Raw genomic sequence first — 25,561 nt, forward strand, 5'->3', positions numbered from 1 at the left:
AGAGACGTAAATAGCTAATATTTGGTGCAGGGATAAACGTCCATCTTTAAATGTGCTGCAGATCAGGATACAGATGGCCCAGTGGTTAAGTCATGCCTCTGACCTGCAGCAAATCTGCAGGAGTTATGGTCCAGGTCCAAGCCCGGCTGTTGATCCCATCCTTCCTCTCCCTGATTTCCTCCTCTCCTCCCTGTCCTGTCCTCTACAAATAAAGACAAAAGCCCTAAAAATAGAGAATATTCGGCGCTTATCATCAGCAATCAGTCACGCTGGTGATTTCTGTGTCGCTGTGACGTCTCAGCAGGAGTTCTGACACCTCTGATCACAAACAGCCGATAATGAAGCCGAGACGTCGTGGTCCTGCTGAGATTGGCTCAGTGGGACACAAACACCACGTCCATGACCAGGACAGTCTGAATTCAGACTCTAATAGTGTTGGTCTCTAAACGACCTTTAAACCTGCTGTCAAGGTCAAACTTTCTCGGTCATGTGTCAGCGATGGAGGTCATGATCATGTCTCTAAAGCCACCCAGTCCATTTGAAGTCAGATCTGAGTCCTTGGCACAGAAAACTCTTCAGTGTCAGTGTGTGGGGTAAAACACACCCACACTGGACTGTGGAGTGACCAATCATCTTCTCTGTTCACAGTCAGATGGTGAGTCTGGGCCTGGAGGATGCTGGGAGAATGTTACCTGTCTGACTGTGAAGTTGGTATAATGGTATGATAATGGATATACCATGGATAATGGTATGGGGTTGTTTTTCAGGGTCTGGTCTAGACCCCTTATCTCCAGTGAAGGCCAGTCTTAATGCTTCAGCAGACCAAGACATTCTGGACAATGCTACGCTTCCAGCAGTTTGGGGACGGCCCTTTTCTATTCCAGCAGGACTGTGGACCAGAGACCAGAGAAGGACTAGAAAGACATGATGCCTGATCTCAGCCCCACCCAGCACGTTTGGGATGGACTGGAACAGAGATTGTGAGCCAGAATGAATGGACTCACATTCCCACAGAAACACTCCAGGAAGAGTGGAGGCTGTTAGAGCTGCTAAAGGGGAAAACTCCATATTAAAGGACATGGGTTTGTCATTACAGTCCCTGTTGGTGTAACGGTCAGGTGTCCGAATATTTTTGTCCATATAGTGTTGATCTCTAATGATTGGTTTCTGTGTTTTTTTTCTTAGCAAACAGGAGCTCCTGACCATCTCCAATGTTCCCGTCACAGACTGCCCCCCCTCTCCCCCCAGAACCGCACCCCCCACCATGAAGGTAGAACACAGACACACCCACACACACACACCCACACACACACACACCCTCTCTCCCTAACCTCCAGGATCATCCTCACCTGTGCCAATCATCATAAAACATCTCTGTTTTCCCACCCACAGTCGGCTCATTTCTTCGACATGATGGACAAAATGGAGGTAAGAATTTAACCCCTTTATCTCAGTTTTCTGTGATCAGTCTCCTCTAAATCCAAACTTTATGTTAGAACGGATAAATAAATGAACAAAAGAGGGATTATTTTTCCCTGAGAGGTACTTTCCTCTGGCAGCAAACAGGAGGTATTTAATTTGCTATTCGATTGGCTTGGAGTAGAATTTAAGGTTTGTTCTGATGGTGAAACAGCACAGACGAGAAAGACTGAATGTTAGCTGCTAGCAGACTGCCTTAACCCATAAGAGCCCACAGCCTAGTGATTTATTGGTGACATCAATGCATTTGTGCTAGATCAACAAAACAGGTACTTTTTAACCCCTTTTCACCACTGTTTCTGTTCATTTATGCCACTTTCTCCCACTCTATGCCCAATTTTCCACTTTCCATTCACTTTTGAAGCACATTTCCTACTTCAACTAGACATTTTTGCAACTTTTTTTTTTTGATCATTTTTTTAATTGGAAATATACAAGCACAGAGCATCAATATGCTTACAATACACATTTCCAGTTTTTCTTTTTAAATTGAACAAAAGAGACCCCCCCCCCCCAACAGAACAAAGGACACATCGCTCCATGTATAAGATTTACCGTAAATTAAAAACAAAACATTTTCAGGTGGTTTTAAGTGTAAAGTGTGCCAAATAAATAAATATTAAAAGAACGGGTCATAACACAGAGGGCATACATGCAAAGCAGTTTTAACGTATGAGGTGGGATGCAAGGGAAAACGGGCCAATAAATATAGATAAAGATGAGATACCGAGATGAACTAGAATTAGTGGAGGGCAGATAACCCTTAAAGGAGAAGCCAACTAAATACTATTAGGCAAGACACCCAGTCCACCTACATACGTTGGAATTGCGTCCATTTTTGCAACTTTTTGTACCACTTTTTAACAGCTTTTCAACATTTTCATCCCATTTTTGCACTATTTTTGCATTACTATAACCTATTTTTGCCACTCTTTCCCATTTTTGCCTATTTAAAAAAAATTCTGCAACTACGTAGCCATTTTTTCCACTTTTAACTCATTTTTGCCAGTCTTTGACCTGTTTTTACAAATTTATCTGGCTCTTTTAACCTGTTTTTGCCCTGTTTTTGACCAATTTTACCTCTTTAACCCATTTTGGTCCATTTCTAGCCATTTTTGCACTTTTTAACCACTTTTCGCTATTTTCTTCTTATTGTTTCTCCTTGATGCAGTTCTATAATAAATGTGTCACCACTGCTTTCCCAAGTTATGCCACTTTTTTCTACACCTATTTCTTTTTCCAATTTTAATTGACTCAACCAGTCACATGTCCACATCAGAATGTGTTTCAATCAGGCCCTTTATTAGCTGAAACAGTGTTACTCAATGCAACTCAACCAAAGAGCCAAATTGTAAAAAAAAGAAAAAAACCTTTGCAAGAGCCACAATCTAATCTTGAATCTTGAAGTAGCAGTAACAATAAGTCAAAGGTGGCAAAAATGGTCAAAAATGGGGGAAATGGGTGAAAATAGGGAGGAAAGGGGACAGAAAGAAGCAAAATGGGTGAGAAGTGACAAAAAAAAATGAGTTACAGGTAGAAATAAATGGTCCAAAAGTGCAAAACATGGCAAAACCATGAGGGAAAAGTGACTAAAATGGGCAAAAAGCAGTCAAGAGTGGCAAAAATGGGCAAAAAATAGGAAACAAGTGGTACGTAATGGCAAAGGTAAATTAAGTGGGTGAAAATGGGGAGAAAAAAAAAACTGATTTTTTTTGTAAAAAAAATTGGTAAAAAGTTGCAAAAAAAAGTTTAAAAAATGGGCAAAAAAGGTAGAAAAAAGTGGTAATTAATGGCAAAAGGTAGCTTTAATGGATGAAAAGTGGCAAAACGGTAAAAAAAGTTTCCCTTTTTTAATGTTTTCTGGGGAAATAATATTTCAAATTAAGATATGAAAGAGCCACAAATCATCACCAAAGAGCCACACGTTGAGTATCACTGAGTTAAGATCAAGAGAAAAGCTCTGTAGGGTCTTTTACAGGACATTTAAAGGTCATGTGTTATGGTGGGTCCTTATGGGTTAAAACTGAGTTTTAGGATCACCCCACACCAAACAACCAGGGAGAGAATACCCCATCATGAGTAAAGCTGTCATGATTTTATTCAGACTTCTCTGGGAACTTTGAAAATCTCTTGGTGTAAGTTCATGTTAAGACAGACCCTGACTCTTTTTAGCTTTGAATGTGGATCATCCTCCAGGTAAACTAGTCCTTTAAAGGTCCTTGATTTCCTCTGGTTTGGTTCTGGTGTAAATCTCAGGTTCTGTGAGGCGTTTTTAAGGATTTATGTCTGCAGTTAAAACCAGCAGAAAGCCTCAGATAATCTGCTGACTGTCTTCTCTTCCCAACATGATCACAGCAGGTTCCAGAAGCTGCTGAGATGAAGACGATCCCTCAGAGACAGAAGGCACGTGCGTCCATCTGTCGGTCCTCATGTCTGTCCAGTCCACGTTGTTGTCATTTCATTCATCTGTGCAAACGAGCAGAACCAGTGCCTCGCATAGATCAGACTCCAAACGTCTGCAGGAGCTTTCAGCCAAAACTTTATCGACATTTGTCAACGATTCATCCTGATTTGATTTACACACTGTGAGCACAGAACGATTATGAGCTTTGGTTGTGTGTCAGAAATGATTCAGCACTTCAGCGTGAGCCAACACACCTCCACTTTAAAAAGAGTAACAGTATGATCAAAAAAGCATTCATGGTTGATATGATTTCACTTTTTAGACTGAAAAAATCCTCTTTAATGTCAAAGTGAAAACAGATTTCGACAAAGTAATGCCATTAAATAAAAATCTGTAATTTAAAATAAGAGACTGCATAAAATTCCTCCTTCTAATCAGTCTTTAGTAGAGTCTCCTCTGTCTGCAGTCTCAGCTCTGAGTCTGTGTGGATAGGTCTCAGTCAGGGTCAAACATCTGGACTCTGGAATTTTACTCCATTCTTTTTGAGAAACTGCTCCAGCTCTGTCAGGTTGATCAGGGATCAGGTGGGAACAGCCCTTTAAAGTCCAGACACTAATCTTCTGTTGGACTGAGGTCTGGGCTTTGTCTCGGCCACTCCAGAACATTCCCCTTGTTGTTTTTAAACCATTTCTGTGTAGCTTTCTCTGGATGCTTCGGCTCATTGTCTGACTGGAAAATAAATCCTATCTAAGTTGTAGTTCTCTGTCAGACTGAATAAGATTGTCCTCCAGGATTCATTTTACCCTCTACCTTTACAAGCCTTTCAGGGCTGGCTGCTGAGAAGCATCCCCACAGCATGATGCTGCTGAGAAGCATCCCCACAGCATGATGCTGCTGAGAAGCATCCCCACAGCATGATGCTGCCACCAGCGTGCTCCACAGTGGGGATGGTGTGTTTGTGGTGATGTCAGTGTTTGGCGTCTTGTCTGATGGTCTCAAAGCTCCATTCTGGTCTCATCAGACCAAAGACCTTTCTTCCTCTTGACCATGGAGTCTCCCACAGTCCTTCTGGTGAACTCTAGTCCAGATTGAATCTGAGTTTTCTTCAACAGTGTCTTTCTCTTTGCCACTCTCCCATAAAGCTCTGACTGGTGAAGAACCCGGCCAACAGTTGTTGTCTGCAGAGTCTCTCCATCTCAGCTGCTGAAGCTTGGAGCTCCTTCAGAGTAGTCATAGGTGTCTTGGTGTCCTCTCTCACTAGTCTCCTTCTTGCACGCCCACTCAGTTTGTGAGGACGGTCTGATCTAGGCAGATTTACACATGTGACATATTCCTTCATTTCTTCATGATGGATTTAACTGAACTCTGGGGGATGTTCAGAGACTTGGAGATGTTTCTGACTCATCCTCCGACTTCGACTTTTCAATAACCTTTTCTCTGAGTGTTCTTTTGCCTTCATGGTGTAATGGTAGCTGTGAATATTGATTAATAAGTGACTGGATCTTCCAGACACAGGTGTTCTCAGGTGATCCATGCTGGTGTCTCTGAGATCTTTGAGGACTAACAACCCATCATTGATTGATTAACAGTCAAGGTTCAGCATTAAAGCATGACTTTTAGTGGTAGTCATCCCCAGTTTATATTCATATTGTTGCATATTTGGCCTTGAAAGCTCAGTAAGAGATAAGCTTAAAGATCCAGGCTTGCATTGACCTTCCTAAAGGCATTTTCTAAAGCCTGATTAAATGATCTGTTGATGCTACCCTTTAAATGAAAATCCAAAAATACTAAAACATCACCAGACGTGCTCACACGGCACAGTCGTACGTTTGTGAGTGGATTAAGCGTGAATGTTAGACGTGAACAGACGCATGCTGGTGGCTCTCAGTTCTTCTCTGAGGACAAACAAACTCATCGTTGATCATGATTGGTGGAATAAAAGTCACTGAATGTGTCATATCCATCTGTCACCCTCATCCCTCACGCTGATCATTCATCAGGACGTTTGTCAGCATCATGGTGGTGTGTGTTCAGTCGTGTGTGTAACTGTTGCGTCTTCTCTTTCAGGATGACTACATTCCTTATCCGAGGATTGAAGAGGTTAGTACAATCAGAGCTTAAACATAGAAACATACTCCAGAAGAGAAAGCAAAGATAAGCACACGAGAAGAGGAGAAATAAGAGAGGGGAGCGTTGTGAGGTGTATCCATGGAGTCTGGACGATCCAGGGATTTTGTGAGGTTACTTTTTAAAATGATAAAATCCTCCATAGTAGCAGGGTGGACTCTATTGATCCTGTCCTCTTAATGGAAGTCTTTATTTATTTATCTGTTGGATAATCCTGATTGATTTATTCAGAGGTTGGGACTGGGGAGAGAGTCGGGGAGAGTCGGGGATTCACATGCAGGACAGGAGCCTCAGGCTGGATCTGAACCCAGGACAAGAGTCTCTTTAAAGAGAGTGGGCAAACACAGCCAGGCTATTGGTGCCCTTTTATAAACCTTTAGAGCAGATTAATCTTGGTTTACAATCTTGTTTGACAGCCCTTCTTATTTTTTTTACCGTGTTTCCATGGTAACGTCTTCATCAGAAACACATCTCTCGGCATATTTGCTTTGTCTTTATGTGCTCTCCAGGTTTTAGAGAGGGGGGGTCCGTACCCTCAGGTCATCCTGCCTCAGTTCGGAGGTTACTGGATCGAGGATCCTGAGGCTCCTCCTCCTCTGGCCCCTCCCCCCTCATCCCTGCAGACAGAGGATGAGGAGAGAGAGGAGAGGGAGGAGGAGAGGAGGGTGTTACCAGAGATAGAAGAAGAAGGCAGACCCCCGGGGGATTATGGGTACCGGCTGGAAGAGATCAACGAGGCTGCTCGGGCATACAGGAAGCACTTCTTGGGCAGGGTGAGAGGAACTATTAAATGTTTTCAACAAAGATTTTTCTTTAATATTTTCAGTTCTTTCTGATAGATTTTCATTGGAATAAATGTGATTTATTTTCTCTCCCTCTCTCTTTTAGGAACATTTAAACTTCTCCTGCTCGGCCAGCAGTCAGGGAAACCTCCTGCTGTCTGTGAGACACGAGGAGGAGAAGGAGCATGAGTCGCTCCACGTCATCATCAGGTACTCACGCCTCAGTGATGCAGACAGAACCCAGACCAAACATGTACAGACTAAAGCTCAGCAAGCTGTGTCCAACGGTTTCTGCAACATCAGCTCTCTATCAGAAACAGGAGGAGGATTATTTGGAAAGATCAGGTTTCATTTATAGATTTTATGCAGCTCCACACAGGATCTCTGGAGTTCAGTCAGAGTGACCATCAGGTTCTTGGTCAAGGGTCCTTCTCCCCCGATGGTGACCAGCTCTAGAAGAATCCTGGTTGGTCCAGACTTCTTCTTCTAGAAAATTCTGGAGGCCACTGTTCTCTCTGGAACCTTCAGAGCAGCAGAAATGTTTCTGTAGCCTTTCCCAGATCTGTGCCTGTCAACAATCCTGTCTCTGAGCTCTGCAGCTCTGCAGCTCCTTTGACCTTTGACCCTTGGTTTCTGCTCTGATATTGTTGTCAGCTGTGAGGCCTTCTACAGAGAGGTGTGGCCTTTAGAATCATGTCCAATCAGGTTAATTTAGCACAGGTGAACTCCAGTCAAGGTGTAGAAACATCTCAGCAAAGACCAGAGACATGGAGGAACCTGAGCTACATTTACATCTGAATACTGACATCAGGGTCATAGTTCAGTTTTTATTTTTAATACATTTGCAAAAAAAAAAAAGTCTAAATCCTGTTTTGTCATGATGGGGTACTGAGTGTAGATTAGTGAGAATAGAAATGAATTTAACCCTTAGAGCTCTTGTGGTGCAGATCCATGCCACAGGCACACCCCTTTGTAAACTGCTTGGTAACTTTTGAACCATAAGTTGTAGACACCAACTAATTTTTTCTAACGAAATCTCTCCGTTGTGCCTTTCTAATTATGTCCTCCATGCATCTGTAGCTCTTACAGAACATTTTCTAGTGAGTACAGAACTTGGCCGACTTAGACACGTACTCTTTTCCTCTGGAAACTGACCTTGTTGTTCATTAGCAACCCTCGTTCTAGCGAGCCCAGATTTTGGTGACTTTTGGGTCTTTAAAGATTAAATCAACGTTGTCTGATAACAAGCGCCTTTTTATCCATTTTCAATCCATTTTTGATCCTTTATTTTGGCTTTAAGCCATGGGCATCGCCATATTGTTTACCCACAATGCATTGTGGGAGGGGCTGTTGATCAGTAGCATGCTATTGGGTCTACAGCTTTGAGGAATTGACTTTTTTTGTATATATGTAGATTTTTTGAAAACTGTTAGTCACAGGATGTTTAATTTTTCACCGTTTTGTCCCCAAGAGAGGGGGGGAACAAGTCTGTACAGAGACAACTGTCATTCAGTAAAAAATGTTTGAGTTATAATAATAGTAACATTTATTTATATAGCACTTATCAAAACCAACGTTAGTGCTTCACAAAAACATCAAAGTTCATCAGTGAAAAACAATAAAAAGATAAATAATAATTGATTTAAAATAAAAGAATACAACAAGTAGTAGTAACAAGTTTGACAGACTAAATAGAAGAATACAAAGAAAGGAGAAAATGGGATAAAATATTAAAAACCTCAATAAACATCTTTGAGTTTTAAATTCCAATTTGTTTTTTTCTTTTGTCTTTAGAGTCCTATAGCTTTTTTAAAATACAAATGATACTACTGTCGTAAAAATATTCTTAAAGCCCAGGTTGTCCTGAAAAAAAGGATGTTTAGATCTTGACTGTGCATCACAGGGTTCATGTTTTACAAGCTTTTTAAGTCAAAAAGTCCAGGAGAGACACAATGGATAAAAAATAGCTGTGAGCTCTAAGGGTCAGCATCAGGATGAAAGATGAGCTGTAACTGATTCAAGTGTCAGTCAATCAGCTAGACCGTACTTTGTTATATTACAGTGACGAGTGGATTTACAGGAGAGCTGTTAGAGGGGTTTCTGTGCAGGGTGTGTGTGTGTGTGTGTGTGAATGTCAGCAGGAGAGAGGAGAGTCAGAGAAAGTGGACACTGCACACTTATCATTTGATCATGGATGAAACGGATCTAACAGATCCAAAAATAAACAGCTTCGTCCGTAATCTACGGATGTGTGACACTCCGGAGTGGTCTCTGTTTGGCCATTGTGTGTGTTATAAGAAAAAAGCCCAAAGGGAGACCCCCCACAGATGAGGGGTTCCTGAGCCTGGTCTGCATATGGGGGTTGGTGGGCCAGACCAGACTCATGCTGAACAGGCAGAAACCAAGGCTGATATTCATAATTAGAGTCATGCAGGTCCATTTTTAATTCATATAAAACCCGTTTGTCTCCTTTTGGAGTTGGGAGTGACGCTTTAACTCTCCTGACCACATCCAGCTTCCCGGAGTGACTTTTATTTTTGTCCCTTTCAGGTCTCGTGTGAAAAGCGTCTACCACAGATTGTCCCTCACAGAGCTACCGGAGATCCCCAGTGTTCCTGAGCTCGCCAAGGTACACAATCAACAAACACAAACACAAATCTAGTTTGGGTCTTAAACTTTGCCAATGCTTTTGTGCCTTTGAGAAAATGCAGAGGAATTTGATCGCTGTGGTGTAAACAGATATACATGTCCAAGTACTGTATTGGAGTTTTTCTTATATGATAAGCCCTTTATACAGAAGCCCTAAGTGGACATGCATCCTTAAATTGACTAAACTCAGAAACTCATCATATATTTGACTGATTTATTGTAAATGGATCTACAGTTTTACTCGAGAGAAGGCTCTGCTCTGAAAACGCTCTCTGGTTTAGTCAGCAGCAGGCTTTGATTTTCAGGGAGTGAATGAGTGAAAACCCCCGTATGGGTAGATGCATTTATGACAATGTGTACTGAACACAATCAAGTAATACTTTTAATAATAATACGCCAATACGCCAATACTTTTGTCCATGACTGTATATGCTATGATACGTTTAAATGTCACATAAAAATGGGAACATTTTTGACGAGAAACTTCAATAAATACAGTTGTGAATATGAAGAATGTGTTTGTATTTGAGGCATATACAATAGATGTGACAGAGTGAGTCTTTTAACTCTAACACTACTCAGCATAGACCACTTTGAGTGTAAATATTTGTCCTCATTTCGTCTCTCCATCAAGCTTTAGAAAAGTAGTGATATCGATAAGGACTGGGATCAATATCAGTATAAATTAACGATCCCCATCCCCAGCCATGTCCTGCACGAACTAACACTGAGCTTCATTTTCCTAAGAAAATATCCATAATTCGTGTGTTCCAAACATGTGGATGTGTTTATTAAATATTCAGTCAAACTCCACAATGATACATGTCTTTACTGTGGAGACCATTAAAGAAAAGAAGTCCATAAATAGTAAATCCTTGAGTCAGCCGTGATAACAGAAGTACATGTTTGTGTGTTTTCTACTGAAGCTGCTGTGTGACGAAGCTGCAGGTCTACGTTTCAGTCCTGTCCTCTATCCAAAGGTTAGCTCAAACACCTCCAAATATTTCTAACAGCAGAGACTTCATGTTTTATCATATTTATTAAACCTGTTTATCTCTCGGTCATCAGGCGTCTCAGCTGATCATAAACTACGACGAACATGAAGTCAACAACACCTTCAAGTTTGGAGTGATTTTCCAGAGATTTGGACAGGTAACCGAGTGGTGGATTTCTCATAAATTGTTGTGAAGCCAACCTTGATATGATGCTAGTGAAGCAATATCAGGCCTGTTTGATGGCTACTCTGCTGACACCCACAATCATAAGTGCATAGAGATGCTGGATCTGTGGTTTGGGTTTTATTTTAGAAGGGTTAAAGGTCAAATATTATGCAAAATACACTTTTTCAGGCTTTTCTAACAAAATATGTTGGCCTGTTCACAATCCCCTTACTAATCAGAAAAATCCATTCCCTCCCCTCGCTCTCTCTTTTTCCACCTTTCAGAAAATGTGTTAATATCACACTGTACCCTGTTGCAGTAGTTCTCAACCTTTTCAGCCGTGACCCCCAAAATAAAAGGGCCAGAGACCGAGGACCCCCCCACTGTACCTGAAGGTGGTTGAACAGCCATGAACATTCTAGAATAGTCATGTGGAGACAAGACCGCCCATAAGGGGGGGAAATGGGAGAGCTTTTTGGGGCCCAGCCAAACTGGGGGCCAGCAAAATCGTGGTCCATTGTAAAATTAAGCTGTGGTATTTTATATTTCACCTGAATAATAACCACTCTTATCAAAGAAACACATTTTAATTCATTTGTGTAGTAAGTAAGCACTCTTTAAAATGATCTTTAAAAAAAAGAAAAAAAACAGAAGTACAATATGTTAAAAAAAATCGCTAAAATGGGTTAATAATGGCAAAAAATGGTGGGAAAGGTGGTGAAATTAGATTGTAAAAGTAGCAGAAATGGGTTAGAAGTGCCAAAAATGAGATAAAAGTGGCAAAAATAGCATATTAAGTAGTAAAAAAAATGGATTCAAAAGTGGCTGAAATGGTGTTTAAGGGGCAAAAATAGGTGGAAATTTGATGAAATAGGATAAAAATGGATAGAAACTGGCAAAAAAGGGTTAGCTGAGGCAGAAAAAGTCGTAAACTGGCAAAAATGGGCATATCAAATAGTGAAATGTCGCTTAGAAGGTGGTAAAAGGGGTTAAAAGTGGCAATAATGGCCCAACAGAGCCAACAATAGGCAGAGTGGTAATATTTGGTTTAGAAGTGGCAAAAACAGGCAGAAAAAAGTGGTGGAAAGGGTTTAAAATTGACAAGAAATGGGTTTTAAGTTGCAAAAATGGGTTAAAGTTGGTCAAATTGGTGGTAAAAAGTGATGAAAACAGGTTAAAATTTGGCAAAATTGGTGTAAAGTGGAAACAGTGTAATTAAAAAAAATATTCCTAGTTTCTTGAAGGCATATGGAGACCCCCTCTCAGTGTCTTGCAACCCCCTGTGGGGTCCCGACCCCAACGTTGAGAACCCCTGCCCTATTGTATTGTTTTCTATCAGAATAAATCATACCCTATCATAATGTATTGTGTAATATCGTATGGTTTTGTTCTATGCTGAATACCATCAGCATGAAAGCTGTAAACATGTTTTGTTGGTAGGTGTTATATGAAGGGTTCTCATTGTCCATCAGGTGTCTGAGGAGGAGCTGTTCAGGAACAACGAGGAGACGCCGGCGTTCACAGAGTTCCTGCAGCTGCTGGGAGACACCGTGGATCTGCAGGACTTCAAGGGGTGAGAGACAACATGGCACAAGACTTCTGCTCAGTCTGAATGTCCTAGTGAAAGTTAATGAGTTAAAGTAAGGAGCTGATGATAGCTGACTCCTAATGAGGTTTTAATGGAGAGAAGTCCAGCGGGAGCAGGGAGAGGCCGGCACAGCTGACTGAAATTAAAAAGGTTAATAAATGTCAGGTATATAAGGACCCATCCTCTTCCTCTGCAGGTTTCGGGGCGGTCTGGATGTGTCTCACGGTCAAACGGGGTCTCAGTCGGTCTACACGGTCCACAGAGAGCAGGAGATCATGTTCCACGTCTCCACTAAACTGCCCTTCACTGAGGGGGACGCACAGCAGGTGGGCGCCATGACACAGCAGTAAACACCAGACAGGACTGATCAGATTCTAGACTAGAATCAAGTATTAATGCAATAAAACAACCACAAGGGGGACAAAGGGCTGTGCCAGCTTAAACACAGCATGAATCAGAGGAGATAAGAACAAAAAGAGCATGCAAACATGAAAATAACAAACTGAAAACATGGTTAAGAAGAGGCTTATATAAATGAATAATAAAGACGTCTGGATGTCTAACTCTGATGAAAAGGCTCAGTACTGAAAACTCTCTCCTCCTGTAGCTCCAGAGAAAACGTCACATAGGAAATGACATCGTGGCGGTGGTGTTCCAGGAAGAGGCCACACCCTTCGTCCCTGACATGATCGCCTCCAACTTCCTGCACGCCTTCATCTTAGTGCAGGTGGAGGATCCGTGTTCTGACTGCACCTCCTACAAGGTAGAGCTCATAGTGGACCTGGACCTGGACCTGACAACGTGTTCTACCATGCTTCTATAGGGGGGGCACAGGTTAGAGGTCAAGGTATGACCCATGTACCCAGGCAGGATAGCAGGGGTGGGTCCAACCTGTGGCTCCATACCCTTGTCTAGGTCTCTTATTCTGTCTCTGCCCACCTTTACTCTGTACTAACGGCAAAAATGAAGCTTAATAAAGGGTTTCATTGGTTTAGCACAGTGGTTCTCAACTGGTCAGGCATCAGGGCCCACCAGGTCCTCCTCAAGAGAAACCACCACCCAAATAAAAAAAGAAAAATTAATTGCATGAATGTTGGTAAATCATTCGTCACTGATTAGTATTCCTGGCTACCAATAAATCAAGAAGACATAAGAACACGCCAAAAACTGTTGATGTTTGGATTCTAAACAGAAAAACTGATTGAACTAAGGGACAAACAAACACATAAGAAAAGCACATACAGTGCATAACGAATGTATTAGACCACCCTAACCCTAACCACAGTCAGGTTTCTGCCACAGCTGCCCTAAATTAACAGCATTGGTAATTACCAAAATCATTTTTGATGTTTCTGCCATGGTTAATACACCAATATGTAGAAGCTCTTTAACCCAAATGATATTTTTAATGCTAAAATAGAATTATTATTGTTATCCATGAATTTTCAAATTTACTGATTTACAAAAAACAGAAAAATAGTAAAGCACATTAATATTTCTTGATTAATATGTCAAATTATAGTTATTTACTTGCATTCCTAAACAGAAAAATGAGTTTTAGTGGTTGAATGTTATGCTTGATTCATTTCTGACTTCTCAGAGAAGCCCAGTGAGCCGGCTCAAATTTGGGTATAAAAAGGGGAATTCAGTTTGAAATTCCTCATTCCTGTTCAAAATGGTAAAACATTTTTAGTTCTAGTTTTTAGTTTTAAAGATGTTTTTGAAAGATTTCTCAAATATTTATGTTTTCTCATTTTTATGACAGGTGGTCTAATAAATTTGTTAACCACTGTAGGTTTATACAGGTAAAAAAAAAAAAAAACCTTTTAATTTGTAACTTTTTTGCTTTTCAAAAATGAATGATTGGCTTCTCTCTCACTTGTTAAACTATTGTTTAAGACATCAATCACAGATCGTCCTTCTGATAAACAGCAAAAGCAAACAGCGAGTCATGACCATTTCAGACACAGTAAATGTTGCAGAATTAAAATATATTACTCAAAATTAAGTTTCTCATACCCTCAGCATCACCAACATACATACAACTTTGAAGTTAGCTTTCAACATTAGTGTTGTAGAAAGCTAACGGGCTTGCTATCAGACAGTGTGAGTTTCCAGCCAATAAAAATGCACTACGTCATCACAGCCAATCACAATGTGCCACGTCATCAGCAGGCACAGGCCCCCAGGACAGATCTGGTACCTACACCGGTGTTAAAATCTGCTTCTGCTTTCTGCTCTGAAAGTGTTTGAGCTTAACTTTGACATCATTTCCTGTTTCCCTTTGATGTTGGTCTTTCTCTAAGCAAACTTTCTCTGCTGAAACCCTCCAGATTTGTCTCTGCTATGTAAACAGTTGATTTGTTTATTATTGTTGAAATGGCTCTTTATTGTTGTGACAGTACTTCCTGTTTGGATCGACAGGTGTCCGTCACAGCACGAGAAGATGTGCCTTCGTTTGGCCCGCCTCTTCCAAATCCAGCTGTGTTTCAGAAGGTGAGAGAAGGAGAACGTTTGTACAGTTCAGTGTTAATTTTGGCAGCTATTTTTAATTTTAGTCTTTGTTTAGTCTTTAAATTAAATGCATTTTAGTTTTAGTCACATTATAGTCATTTCTATCCTTTTAGTTCTTGTCTAATTTAGTCAACGAAAACTCAAAACATTTGAGTCTAGTTTTAGTCCGTAAAAGTCCTCACATTTTTGTCTTTACTTTTAGTCCAAGCATTTATTTTTTTGCCTAAATCTGGTACCAAATCATGGTAGTGTGTTCTTTGCCAAATCTGGGGTCCCTGCTTTCTACAGCTGTGAGGAAGAATAGATACAGCTGTTTTTTGGCAGATTTACCCACAGTGGAGAAATATCACAGATTTTGAATGTCCAACAAAAACTACATTACATTTTAGTGTAGTCTTAGTCATGTTGCCGAAAACTAAACTTAGTTTCTGTCAGTTTTAGTCATCTCAGATCTATTTTTGTTAGTCTTAGTCTGGTTTTTGTCATAAAAAAAAGGCTGTTGATGAATAGCTTTAGTCAGAGTTTTAGTCGACAGAATTAACACTAGTACAGTTTGCTCTAAAATATCTCTGTGATGAATGTTAACAGTCTAAAAGTTCACTGGGTGTCTTTGTGTCTTCAGGGTCCTGAATTCAGAGAGTTTCTTCTCACTAAACTCATCAACGCAGAACTGGCCTGCTACAAGAGTGACCGCTTCGCCCGACTAGAGGTAAAATCTCTAGAAAAGACCGTCCCAAGTTTTTCCTCAGCAGCGGTAAAGGTGATGTCTGTAACGGTGGCTGCCAATGAGATGTTCTTACAACCATGAAAATGAACAATTTCTCTGACTTTAATATGAATAGTGTGATTATTTGAACTCACGCGAGAACTCAGCTATTTCTGTTTAACAGAGGAGTAGTCATTTTAGAATAACGTAGACATCGCAGTTGCTAAATTTGGCATGTTGTATCTTTAAATTACATGGTATCATACTATAGTAAAGGTCAGATTTTATGAAAAATGCACTTTTTCAGGCTTTTCTGGCCCCTTCCCCTTCCCTCCTCTCTTTCTCCACATTTCAGAAAATGTGTGCTGAAACAAACCGTTCTCATATTTTCCCCTCATGATGTCATGTGGGGAGTTAGCCCCCCCCCAGGTTTGGTTGGCCCTCCCCCGCCCTGCTCTCTTGAACCAGCTGGCAGCTGCAAGGACGATCAGGAGAGCCGTATCCATTAAGTAAAGTTCATTTTCTGAGAGGGGTGTGGTCAGGGGCGGAGTCAGACAGCTCATTAACATTTGTGCAGGGCTAAAACAGAGGGGTTTTTAGACAGTCCAGTACTGGAGTGATTTTTCATCAACGAACTTCACAGGCATGTTTTGGGGACCTCTGAGACCGATATAAACTTGTCTTAAAGGGTAAAATATGTGACCTTTCAAAACTGGAGACCTGGTTTTCTAATCTGAAAGGTTTTATTTCACTGATTGAGTTTGATAACTATGTGATTTTATTCAGGTGTTCCTCAGAGCTCAGTGTCCGGTCCTCTCATGTTTCCCATCTTTATGTGCCCCTGGATTACAGGTGTGTGTGTGTGTTTGTGTGTTTTTAGGAGCGTACCAGGGCTGCTCTGCTGGACAGCCTCCACGATGAGCTGCAGAGACGCTCGCAAAGCATGCTGGGATTGACATCAGGTCTGGAGGAGGAGGGGCGAGCTGAGAATGGACATGCCCACGGAGGTTTACTGGAGTCCATCAAGGTCTGTGATCAATGTTAAGAGTTCAGTTTAGAGCGTTTAAGATGCATTTTTGTTCTGTTTCTAGTGATAACTCAGCGAAATCTCTGGAGGCTAATGCCACTGCCACTGCTACATAGCACATACAACACAGCTTTAAAAATACTGGAATGTCCCTTTAATAATAATAATAATTCCTGGATACCTGTTGTTTAGGTCAGTGGTTCTCAACCTTTTCAGCCTGTGACCCCAAAAATAAAGGTGCCAGAAACCGGGGACCCCTACTGTACCTGAAGGTGGCTGAACAGCTCTGTACTTTCAAGAATAGTCATGTGCAGACAAGGCCGCCCAAAAGAGGGGATAAGGGGAGAGCTGTCTGAGACCCAGACAGACTGGGGACCATGGAGGTCAGAACAATCACAGTCAATTATAAAGTTAAGCTGTAATAACCATATTTTATATTTTACCTGAACAATAACCACTCTCATCAAAGCAACAAATATCATTTTTTATGATTCATTTGTGTCGTAGTATATAGCCATTTAAAAAATGTAAATCCCTTTCTTAAAAATGTATTTAAATGGGCTAAAATGGCCAAAAAGTGTGTGGAAAAGGTGGTGAAATGGGATTTTAAAAGTAGCAGAAATTTATTAGAAATGGAAAGAATTGGATAAAAGTGTCAAAAAATAAGCAAGTAATGGCAAAAATGGGTTAAAGTGGCAAAACTGGACAAGAAATGATTAAAGGGGATTTAATAGTGGCAGAAATAGGTTAAAAGTGGTATAAATTGGTGGAAAATTCAATGGAATGGGATTTAGAAGTGCAAAAATATGTTTAAACTGGCAAAAATGGGTGTTGACTGAGGCAGAAACTTGCAGAAATGGGTTAAGCTGGTAAAAAATGGGTGTAGAAAGGAGAATAAAGGGTTAACAGTGTCAATAATGGGTCAACAGAGGCAACAACAGAAGTGACAAAAACAAGTGGACAAAAAAGGGTTTAGAGGGGCAAAAGTGTGTTAACATTGGCAATAATTGGTGGGAAAAAGTGATGAAAATTCGTACACGTGGAAAAATTGGTGCAGAGGGAAAAGTGACAAAAACGGGTAAAAGAGAGGCAAAAATGTGCAGAAATTGATTTTTAAAAAGTGTCAAATAATAGTAACGAAATTTGGTTGGGAAAACATTATTTCTTTCTGCATTTTTTAAGGCACCTGGCAACTTCCTCTCAGTGTTTCGCTACCCCAAAGGGGGTCCTGACCCCAAGGTTGCGAACCAATGGTTTAAGTGATGATTGTTTTCAGTAGAATTTATCAACACTCGGTCATTCATACGCTGCTATTGGCCAGATACACATGCTTCATAAATCACACCTGGACTTTGTGGTAAGAGGATCTTTACACCCAAATCTGTGCTGGTTTATACCAGTTTGATAAATGAGGACCAGTATGCCCACTAACATTACCCATTACTACCCAGCAGACCAATCACAGGGCTGGAGGTCATCATTATTACAGGGTACAAACATAGGATAAGGACTGGAGTATAGATCAGACTTTATTCTGTCTTTCAGAGGGCGATGCGAGGGCGGAGTGTCTCCATGGAGACGATGTCGAGGGGCGGAGCAGGTCTTCCCACGAGTCTGAGTGGTGGAGGTCTGGCACACTTCAGTGCTGAGGTGAGCAGAGGTCTCTGGTCTGGTTTACTGTTTTTATCTTAGAGTAAAACTATCACTGTCTTTCTGATTGACTCCAGTAGATGAGTGGATCCTGCAATATTTATCAGACTGTGGAGTCGCAAACATAACAGACGATGAACCAAAATGATGAAGATGTTTCTTTAACCACCATCAGCTGTTCAGGGTTTTCATGGGGTCTTAAAAAAGCTTGAAGTTGAAGATTAATAAAGTACAAATTAAGGCCCTGTTGAAATTTTTAGTTTTATAGCTAGTTTTGCTTTTTTTATTTTCATTAAAATAGGATGTTTGCTTGTCTTTCTGAGACACTGTGTTTTAAATAAAGGCTTGGTTTGATTCTGGTGGTAATCCTTCAGATCTGATGTCATTATTTGCTCTAATTTGTTCAGGTGTTTTAGCTGTGCTGTCTAAGAAACAGTTCATCTCTTACAGCTGCTAATGTAATGGATACTATGGATAATGGAATGAGAGTTGAAGAAGCAATGAGGCCTTCAAATGTATGAAGTATTTCATCTTCAGATTATCTGTGTGTGTGCAGCTGTTACATCATGCAGAAACACACCATTTTACACTGGTAAAGATAAGAATTGTGCTTTAATTGAGTTGTATGTTTTGGAGTTTTGTTTAAATACTATGTTAGATTTGGTCCAGTCATTTAAAGCAGCAAATACACTATGTTGCCAAAAGTATTCACTCAACCATCCAAATAACTGAAATCAGGTGTTCCAGTCCCTTCCATGTCCACAGGTGTTTAAAATCATCACCTAGGCATGCAGACTGTTTCTACAAACATCAGTGAAAGAATGGCTCGCTCTCAGGAGCTCAGTCAATTCCAGCGTGGTACTGTGATAGGATGCCACCTGTGCAACAAGTCCAGTGGTGAAATTTCCTGGCTCCTAAATATTCCACAGTCAACTGTCAGTGGTATTAGAACAAAGTGGAAGCCATTGGGAACGACAGCAACTCAGCCACCAAGTAGTAGGCCACGTAAAATGACGGAGCGAGGTCAGCGGATGCTGAGGCACATAGTGCACAGAGGTGGCCAACTTTCTGCAGAGTCAATGGCTACAGACCTCCAAACTCCAAACTTCATGTGGCCTTCAAATTAGCTCAAGAACAGTGGTAGGGAGCTTCATGAATGGGTTTCCATGGTAACAGTTGCATTCAAGCCATACATCACCAAGTGCAATGCAAAGCATCGGATGCAGAGGTGTAAAGCACACCGCCACTGGACTCTAGAGTAGTGGAGACGCCTTCTCTGGAGGGACTAATCGCGCTTCTCCATCTGGCAATCTGATGGACCAGTCTAGGTTTTTAGGAGCTGGGTGTTGCCCCTTAGTTCCAGTCAAAGGAACTCTGAATGCTTCAGTATACCAAGAGATTGTGGACAATTCCAACTCTTTGGGAACAGTTTGAGGATGGCCCCTTCCTGTTCCAACATGACTGTGCACCAGTGCACAAAGCAAGGTCCATAAAGACATGGATGAGAGAGTTTGGTGTGGATCAACTTGACTGGCCTGCACAGAGTCCTGACCTCAACCCCATAGAACACCTTTGGGATGAATTAGAGCGGAGACTGAGAGTCAGGCCTTCTGGTCCAACATCAGTGTGTGACCTCACAAATGTGCTTCAAGAAGAATGGTCAAAAATTCCCATAAACACACTCCTAAACCTGTGGAAAGTTTTCCCAGAAGAGTTGAAGCTGTTATAGCTGCAAAGGGTGGACCGACGTCATATTAAACCCTATGGATTAAGAATGGAATGTCACTGAAGTTCATATGTAAGTCAAGGCAGGTGAGCGAATACTTTTGGCAATGTAGTGTATTTCCAAATAACACAAATGTTTGGTGTAGGGTTGAAATAGTCTTGGTTGTGGAGTTCCACAGGGCTCAGTGCTGGGTCCTCTGGTGTTTTCTATCTACTGTTGCTCCTGGATCTTATGTTGGTGTTTGTAGGAGCTGCTCTTCTGGACAACCTAATTACTACTATAGTAGTCAATGTTGGTGATTTTATTTTGAAATTCTGCTGTTTAAGATCCAACAGAAAAGGTTTTTTTTAACACACTGCTGAGTTCTGCCGCTTGAATCACTGTTTTGATTGGTTTATATTCATGATCCTGAGAAACCTCTAAAGACTAGATCCCAGGTTTTAGGATATCCGTGTTTCTCTGGTTCTGCTGATGGATTTGTGTCTCTGTTCCCAGTATAACGTGAAGTCTCCCGTCAAGAGGCGTTCAGGACTCTTTCCTCGACTGCTGAGCGTCGACAGCCAAACAGAGAAACACAACCTGAGGAGGTAACTCTGAGAGCTCTACAGTCTGAAGTAGAGATCCCAGCACAGAGGGGGTTTGATTACACGCCAGAATATCACAGCCATCACAGGTAGACTTATGCCGGCCTTCCACCAGAGGACTTTGCTAAAACTCTGCAGAGACTCTAAACAGACTGACACCTGAGACCCTCTCACATTTAAAGACAAGTCGCTGAGTTTTTAGTCTCAGACTGAAATTCTGCAACGGCTGTCGGTCACTCACTACAAGACTAGAATACAATTGCTTTTGAGATTATTTCCCATCATGCATCAGGTGGAAATTCACAACAGTTTGTGAGCAGAGAACAAGATGTAGAAAGAGATGGAGATTACATTTGTGTTAATATCTTTTACAATCCAGTGTTTCTAAATCAATTACACAGAGTAGAAACAAAATGAAAGTTAAATACCGAAGCAACTTTGCATGTCTGGCCTCAAATCAGACTTAAAACCCTGTAGAGTGTGGCCGGCCTTAGCCAGTGTATGTACAGGGTTAGCGTCTATTCAGGTATGGATGTTTTCTGGGTTAATAACATTAATAAAGGTTTTCTGAAACATTGATGATGTAAATGGGTATTTATTTAGGAACCCTAGCTGTGAAGGTTTGGCAGTTAGAGTACAAATCTGTTTCAGCCTGTTTTTCTTTGTGTCTGTTATTAAGAAGCTAGGCTAACATTTTCCTCTCCCTCACGTGTTCTTTTAGCCTCCTCAGTGAGCAGAGGAGCTTCGACAGCCACACCACGCTGGAGGTGAAGTCGGAGCTGCCATCCAATCCCAGCTCTCCAGAGGCGGGACAACGGGACAAGTGAGGGTTTTTGTCTCTATCCTTTTTTCCACAAACCATAAACTGGTCTTCTTTTTCAAAAATTCACTTGCCATGGAGTACAGATGTGTTTATATTTTATATACAGGATCTTGTGTTTACATGGACTGGAGTGTCCTGGTTATGAGCCTCATCCTGGTCTTGATCATATACAGGATCCTGTGTTTAAAAGGGCAAAGCTGGTGATTCATGGCAGGGTCAGCTGAAGATTATTTGTCGTTAATCTTTAGGATCCATGTGAAGAAGGAAAGCAGTAAGATCTCCAGATCAACGTCCAGCAGCTGCACCTTCAGCTTACCTGCAGATGAAACACACCTGGTGAGAGTGACATAATCTACCCATGAATTTTGACCCTGGAAGAAACAGACAGCCCTGTGCCACAGCTATAGGACGTCCAAGTTAATTATTCCCTCTCTCTCTGTCTCCATTGTAGCTCGCCCAGGCTGTAACGGCGGAAGGTCAGAGTTCAAGTCCGCTCCTTGTCTGTCGCAGCCCCACAGGTTCTCCCTCAAACACACAGAGAAACAGAAATGTTGACTGAGAGCAGCTCTTCATCACTTTGTTTTTCTTTCAGAGCTGAAGAATAAAAACTCTCCCAGATCAAACCTCAAGTTTCGTTTTGACAAGCTGAGTCACTCTTCAGCAGTAAGTCTGGCTTCATATGAACCATTTCCTCACTGGAGGTCTGCTGTAACTGTGTCTATAACACTCTACAATACTACACAATGAGACAAGACGTCCTCACTGGAGGTCTGCTGTAACTGTGTCTATAACGCTATACAAAACTACACAACGAGACAAGACGTGTTATGGAAGGATGCAATGCAAACAGGTTTCACACCACCAAACCAAAGCCAATACATGACACTGAAACAGGACATACATGAGAGGAAACGTCTGTGTCTCGTTTTGACTTATCCCATCTCCTCTCATCACATCCCGTCTCGTCATGTCTTATTTCGTCTTGTCACGTCTATGTCTCATCTTGACTCATCCTGTCTCATCCTATCTCGTCTCATCTCGTCACGTATTGTCACGTCACATCAAGCCTCATCATGTCCCGGTGCCTCGTCTCATCTCATAATGTCATGCCCCATCTTGTTATTTTGTCTCATCCCGTCTTGTCTCCTATTTGCTCGTCACATTCTGTCATGTCCCTCAACGTCCCATCAAGTCTCGTCCCGTCCCATTTTGTCTCATCTCGTCTTGTCTTTTCTCCTCATCACATCCCGTCTTGTCTCCTGTCTTCTCGTCACATCAGGTCATGTCTCATCCCGTCCCGTCTCATCACGTCTCATGTCATGACAGGATAGGAAACAAATGTCTCCACATAATAAACTAGAAAAGCACTCAGAGAGCGCAGACCTCCGCCATTAGCCCTATCTCCCAATAGTGAAGAACCCTGCAAAAAATTCCTGGTTCCGTCCCCATGTGCCCCCCACCACGGCATTCGCCGATTACTCCCTCCCTGGTGGAGTGGAAACACAGTGAGGCAAAGCATTGGCTTCACTACGTGTGCCAACAGTTTCACCCATGGTCTCACCGGGCGACTGGAAGTCATGGCAGAGGGTGAATATTCTTCTATTCCTCCCAGCATTGTGAGTATGCTCGCTCCAATTCGCTCTTTCTCTGTGTTACGCTCCGACTCATCTCCCCAACCGGGCGTGCATCTTTCAAACTCTATAAACTCCAAAACTTTTAATAGAAACACACCCAAAAACTGCTGCACCAAAAACATGCTGCTGGGCTTGAAGTTACTCATGCCCGCCATCTCCTGGTGTAAAGTGGTAACAGCGCAGACCTCCACCATTAGCCCTATCTCCCAATAGTACAGAATCCTTTAAAAAATTCCTGGATCCAGACGGTGATCCAGATCAGTCCCAAAATCTAATCAGTTCTTCCATGTGCCATTTCTGACATTTCCTGAAAATTTCATCAAAATCCGTCCATGACTTTTTTATGTTGCTAACAAACAAACAAACAAACAAACTCACCTGATCACATAAACTCCTTGGTGGAGGTAACTATCACAGCACACATTTACTGAAATGAAACAAAACAAAGTGATCTGTAACAAAAATCCATGACATGAAAACATATTGCAAGACAACATTTCACAAAACAAAACTATTCCAAACAAAAATCTACAAAAAGACCAGTCACGTCAGAGGAAAGAGGACATGAAAGAACAGGAAACCAAACTTCACAACAGGAAACAGAATAAAAACACAACATGTGTTGTTGGCATGAAATGATTTTGACATATTTGTTCAGTTTAAACGGCGTGCAGCAGGAATGTTCTAGTCAGACCAGCCTGATCACTGGTTCTAGTTAGACCAGCCTGATCACTGGTATCTAGTCAGACCAGCCTGATCACTGGTTCTAGTTAGACCAGCCTGATCACTGGTATCTAGTCAGACCAGCCTGATCACTGGTATCTAGTCAGACCAGCCTGATCACTGGTTCTAGTTAGACCAGCCTGATCACTGGTTCTAGTCAGACCAGCCTGATCACTGGTTCTAGTCAGACCAGCCTGATCACTGGTTCTAGTTAGACCAGCCTGATCACTGGTATCTAGTCAGACCAGCCTGATCACTGGTTCTAGTTAGACCAGCCTGATCACTGGTATCTAGTCAGACCAGCCTGATCACTGGTATCTAGTCAGACCAGCCTGATCACTGGTTCTAGTTAGACCAGCCTGATCACTGGTATCTAGTCAGACCAGCCTGATCACTGGTTCTAGTTAGACCAGCCTGATCACTGGTTCTAGTCAGACCAGCCTGATCACTGGTTCTAGTCAGACCAGCCTGATCACTGGTTCTAGTTAGACCAGCCTGATCACTGGTATCTAGTCAGACCAGCCTGATCACTGGTTCTAGTTAGACCAGCCTGATCACTGGTATCTAGTCAGACCAGCCTGATCACTGGTATCTAGTCAGACCAGCCTGATCACTGGTTCTAGTTAGACCAGCCTGATCACTGGTTCTAGTCAGACCAGCCTGATCACTGGTTCTAGTTAGACCAGCCTGATCACTGGTATCTAGTCAGACCAGCCTGATCACTGGTTCTAGTTAGACCAGCCTGATCACTGGTTCTAGTTAGACCAGCCTGATCACTGGTATCTAGTTAGACCAGCCTGATCACTGGTTCTAGTTAGACCAGCCTGATCACTGGTATCTAGTTAGACCAGCCTGATCACTGGTTCTAGTTAGACCAGCCTGATCACTGGTTCTAGCTAGACCAGCCTGATCACTGGTTCTAGTTAGACCAGCCTGATCACTGGTTCTAGTTAGACCAGCCTGATCACTGGTTCTAGCTAGACCAGCCTGATCACTGGTATCTAGTTAGACCAGCCTGATCACTGGTTCTAGTTAGACCAGCCTGATCACTGGTATCTAGTTAGACCAGCCTGATCACTGGTTCTAGTTAGACCAGCCTGATCACTGGTTCTAGCTAGACCAGCCTGATCACTGGTATCTAGTTAGACCAGCCTGATCACTGGTTCTAGTTAGACCAGCCTGATCACTGGTATCTAGTTAGACCAGCCTGATCACTGGTTCTAGTTAGACCAGCCTGATCACTGGTTCTAGTTAGACCAGCCTGATCACTGGTATCTAGTTAGACCAGCCTGATCACTGGTTCTAGTTAGACCAGCCTGATCACTGGTATCTAGTTAGACCAGCCTGATCACTGGTTCTAGTTAGACCAGCCTGATCACTGGTTCTAGCTAGACCAGCCTGATCACTGGTATCTAGGACTTTATTGTTGTTGCTGTGCCGTCATTGAAACCAGCTGTGACAGAATCTTTTATATTGTACCGTATCAGCCTAAACCAACATGCTTTCTACTGCTGAAGTGGATCTAAATGACTCACAGGTTACTGTTTGATAAAAGTCGTGTTGTCACAGCTCCTTCTCTGCTTTCTGTGTGGGTGATTGTAAACACAGTAAGCAGTGTTGAGTCTGTCCTTAAATATTTCTGTAATATTCCTCATGTTTGTCTCCTCTCTGTTTGCAGCCCGGCCAGTAAACTGTGAGGAAGGCAGTGGGAGGTGAGGATCACGTCTGTGTTTATCTGATGTTAAAGAAAACCTAAGCTGCAGTTTCTGTAGAGTTAAAATTAGAACGGCTTCATCATCATGGAACATTGTATAATGAGATGAAGAGATCCTGCAGACCTGAAGGAGGAGACCAGAATCTAGAGGAGTCTAGGACTGAGCTGACACACTTTAACCGCTTTTCTCCCTTTGTTCTGTTATAAACGTGGTAGACTATTAAATACATAAACTCTGTGGGGTAAGAGACCAAAAAGCAAACTAACGCTG

At 41.9% G+C, this 25,561-nt stretch overlaps 1 protein-coding gene across 1 annotated transcript in view; it reads left to right on the forward strand.

The window, feature by feature from the left end:
• LOC121518820 (rap1 GTPase-activating protein 2-like) overlaps window positions 1–25,561 on the forward strand; it is a 70,942-nt gene that overhangs the window by 43,381 nt on the left and 2,000 nt on the right. The window contains exons 3-24 of the mRNA XM_041801459.1: window positions 1,186–1,270; window positions 1,393–1,428; window positions 3,835–3,882; window positions 5,951–5,983; window positions 6,520–6,783; window positions 6,899–7,002; window positions 9,343–9,421; window positions 10,368–10,421; window positions 10,510–10,593; window positions 12,074–12,174; window positions 12,386–12,515; window positions 12,797–12,952; window positions 14,614–14,685; window positions 15,326–15,412; window positions 16,290–16,436; window positions 17,982–18,086; window positions 20,308–20,399; window positions 21,118–21,219; window positions 21,468–21,555; window positions 21,671–21,737; window positions 21,812–21,882; window positions 25,255–25,288. Of these exons, the coding sequence (XP_041657393.1) occupies window positions 1,186–1,270; window positions 1,393–1,428; window positions 3,835–3,882; window positions 5,951–5,983; window positions 6,520–6,783; window positions 6,899–7,002; window positions 9,343–9,421; window positions 10,368–10,421; window positions 10,510–10,593; window positions 12,074–12,174; window positions 12,386–12,515; window positions 12,797–12,952; window positions 14,614–14,685; window positions 15,326–15,412; window positions 16,290–16,436; window positions 17,982–18,086; window positions 20,308–20,399; window positions 21,118–21,219; window positions 21,468–21,555; window positions 21,671–21,737; window positions 21,812–21,882; window positions 25,255–25,266 (2,017 nt within the window). The 3' untranslated portion in view covers window positions 25,267–25,288. The remainder of the gene's footprint in view (window positions 1–1,185; window positions 1,271–1,392; window positions 1,429–3,834; window positions 3,883–5,950; window positions 5,984–6,519; window positions 6,784–6,898; window positions 7,003–9,342; window positions 9,422–10,367; window positions 10,422–10,509; window positions 10,594–12,073; window positions 12,175–12,385; window positions 12,516–12,796; window positions 12,953–14,613; window positions 14,686–15,325; window positions 15,413–16,289; window positions 16,437–17,981; window positions 18,087–20,307; window positions 20,400–21,117; window positions 21,220–21,467; window positions 21,556–21,670; window positions 21,738–21,811; window positions 21,883–25,254; window positions 25,289–25,561) is intronic.

This window comes from Cheilinus undulatus, linkage group 12 (genome assembly GCF_018320785.1).
Source record: "Cheilinus undulatus linkage group 12, ASM1832078v1, whole genome shotgun sequence".
Taxonomy (NCBI): domain Eukaryota; kingdom Metazoa; phylum Chordata; class Actinopteri; order Labriformes; family Labridae; genus Cheilinus; species Cheilinus undulatus.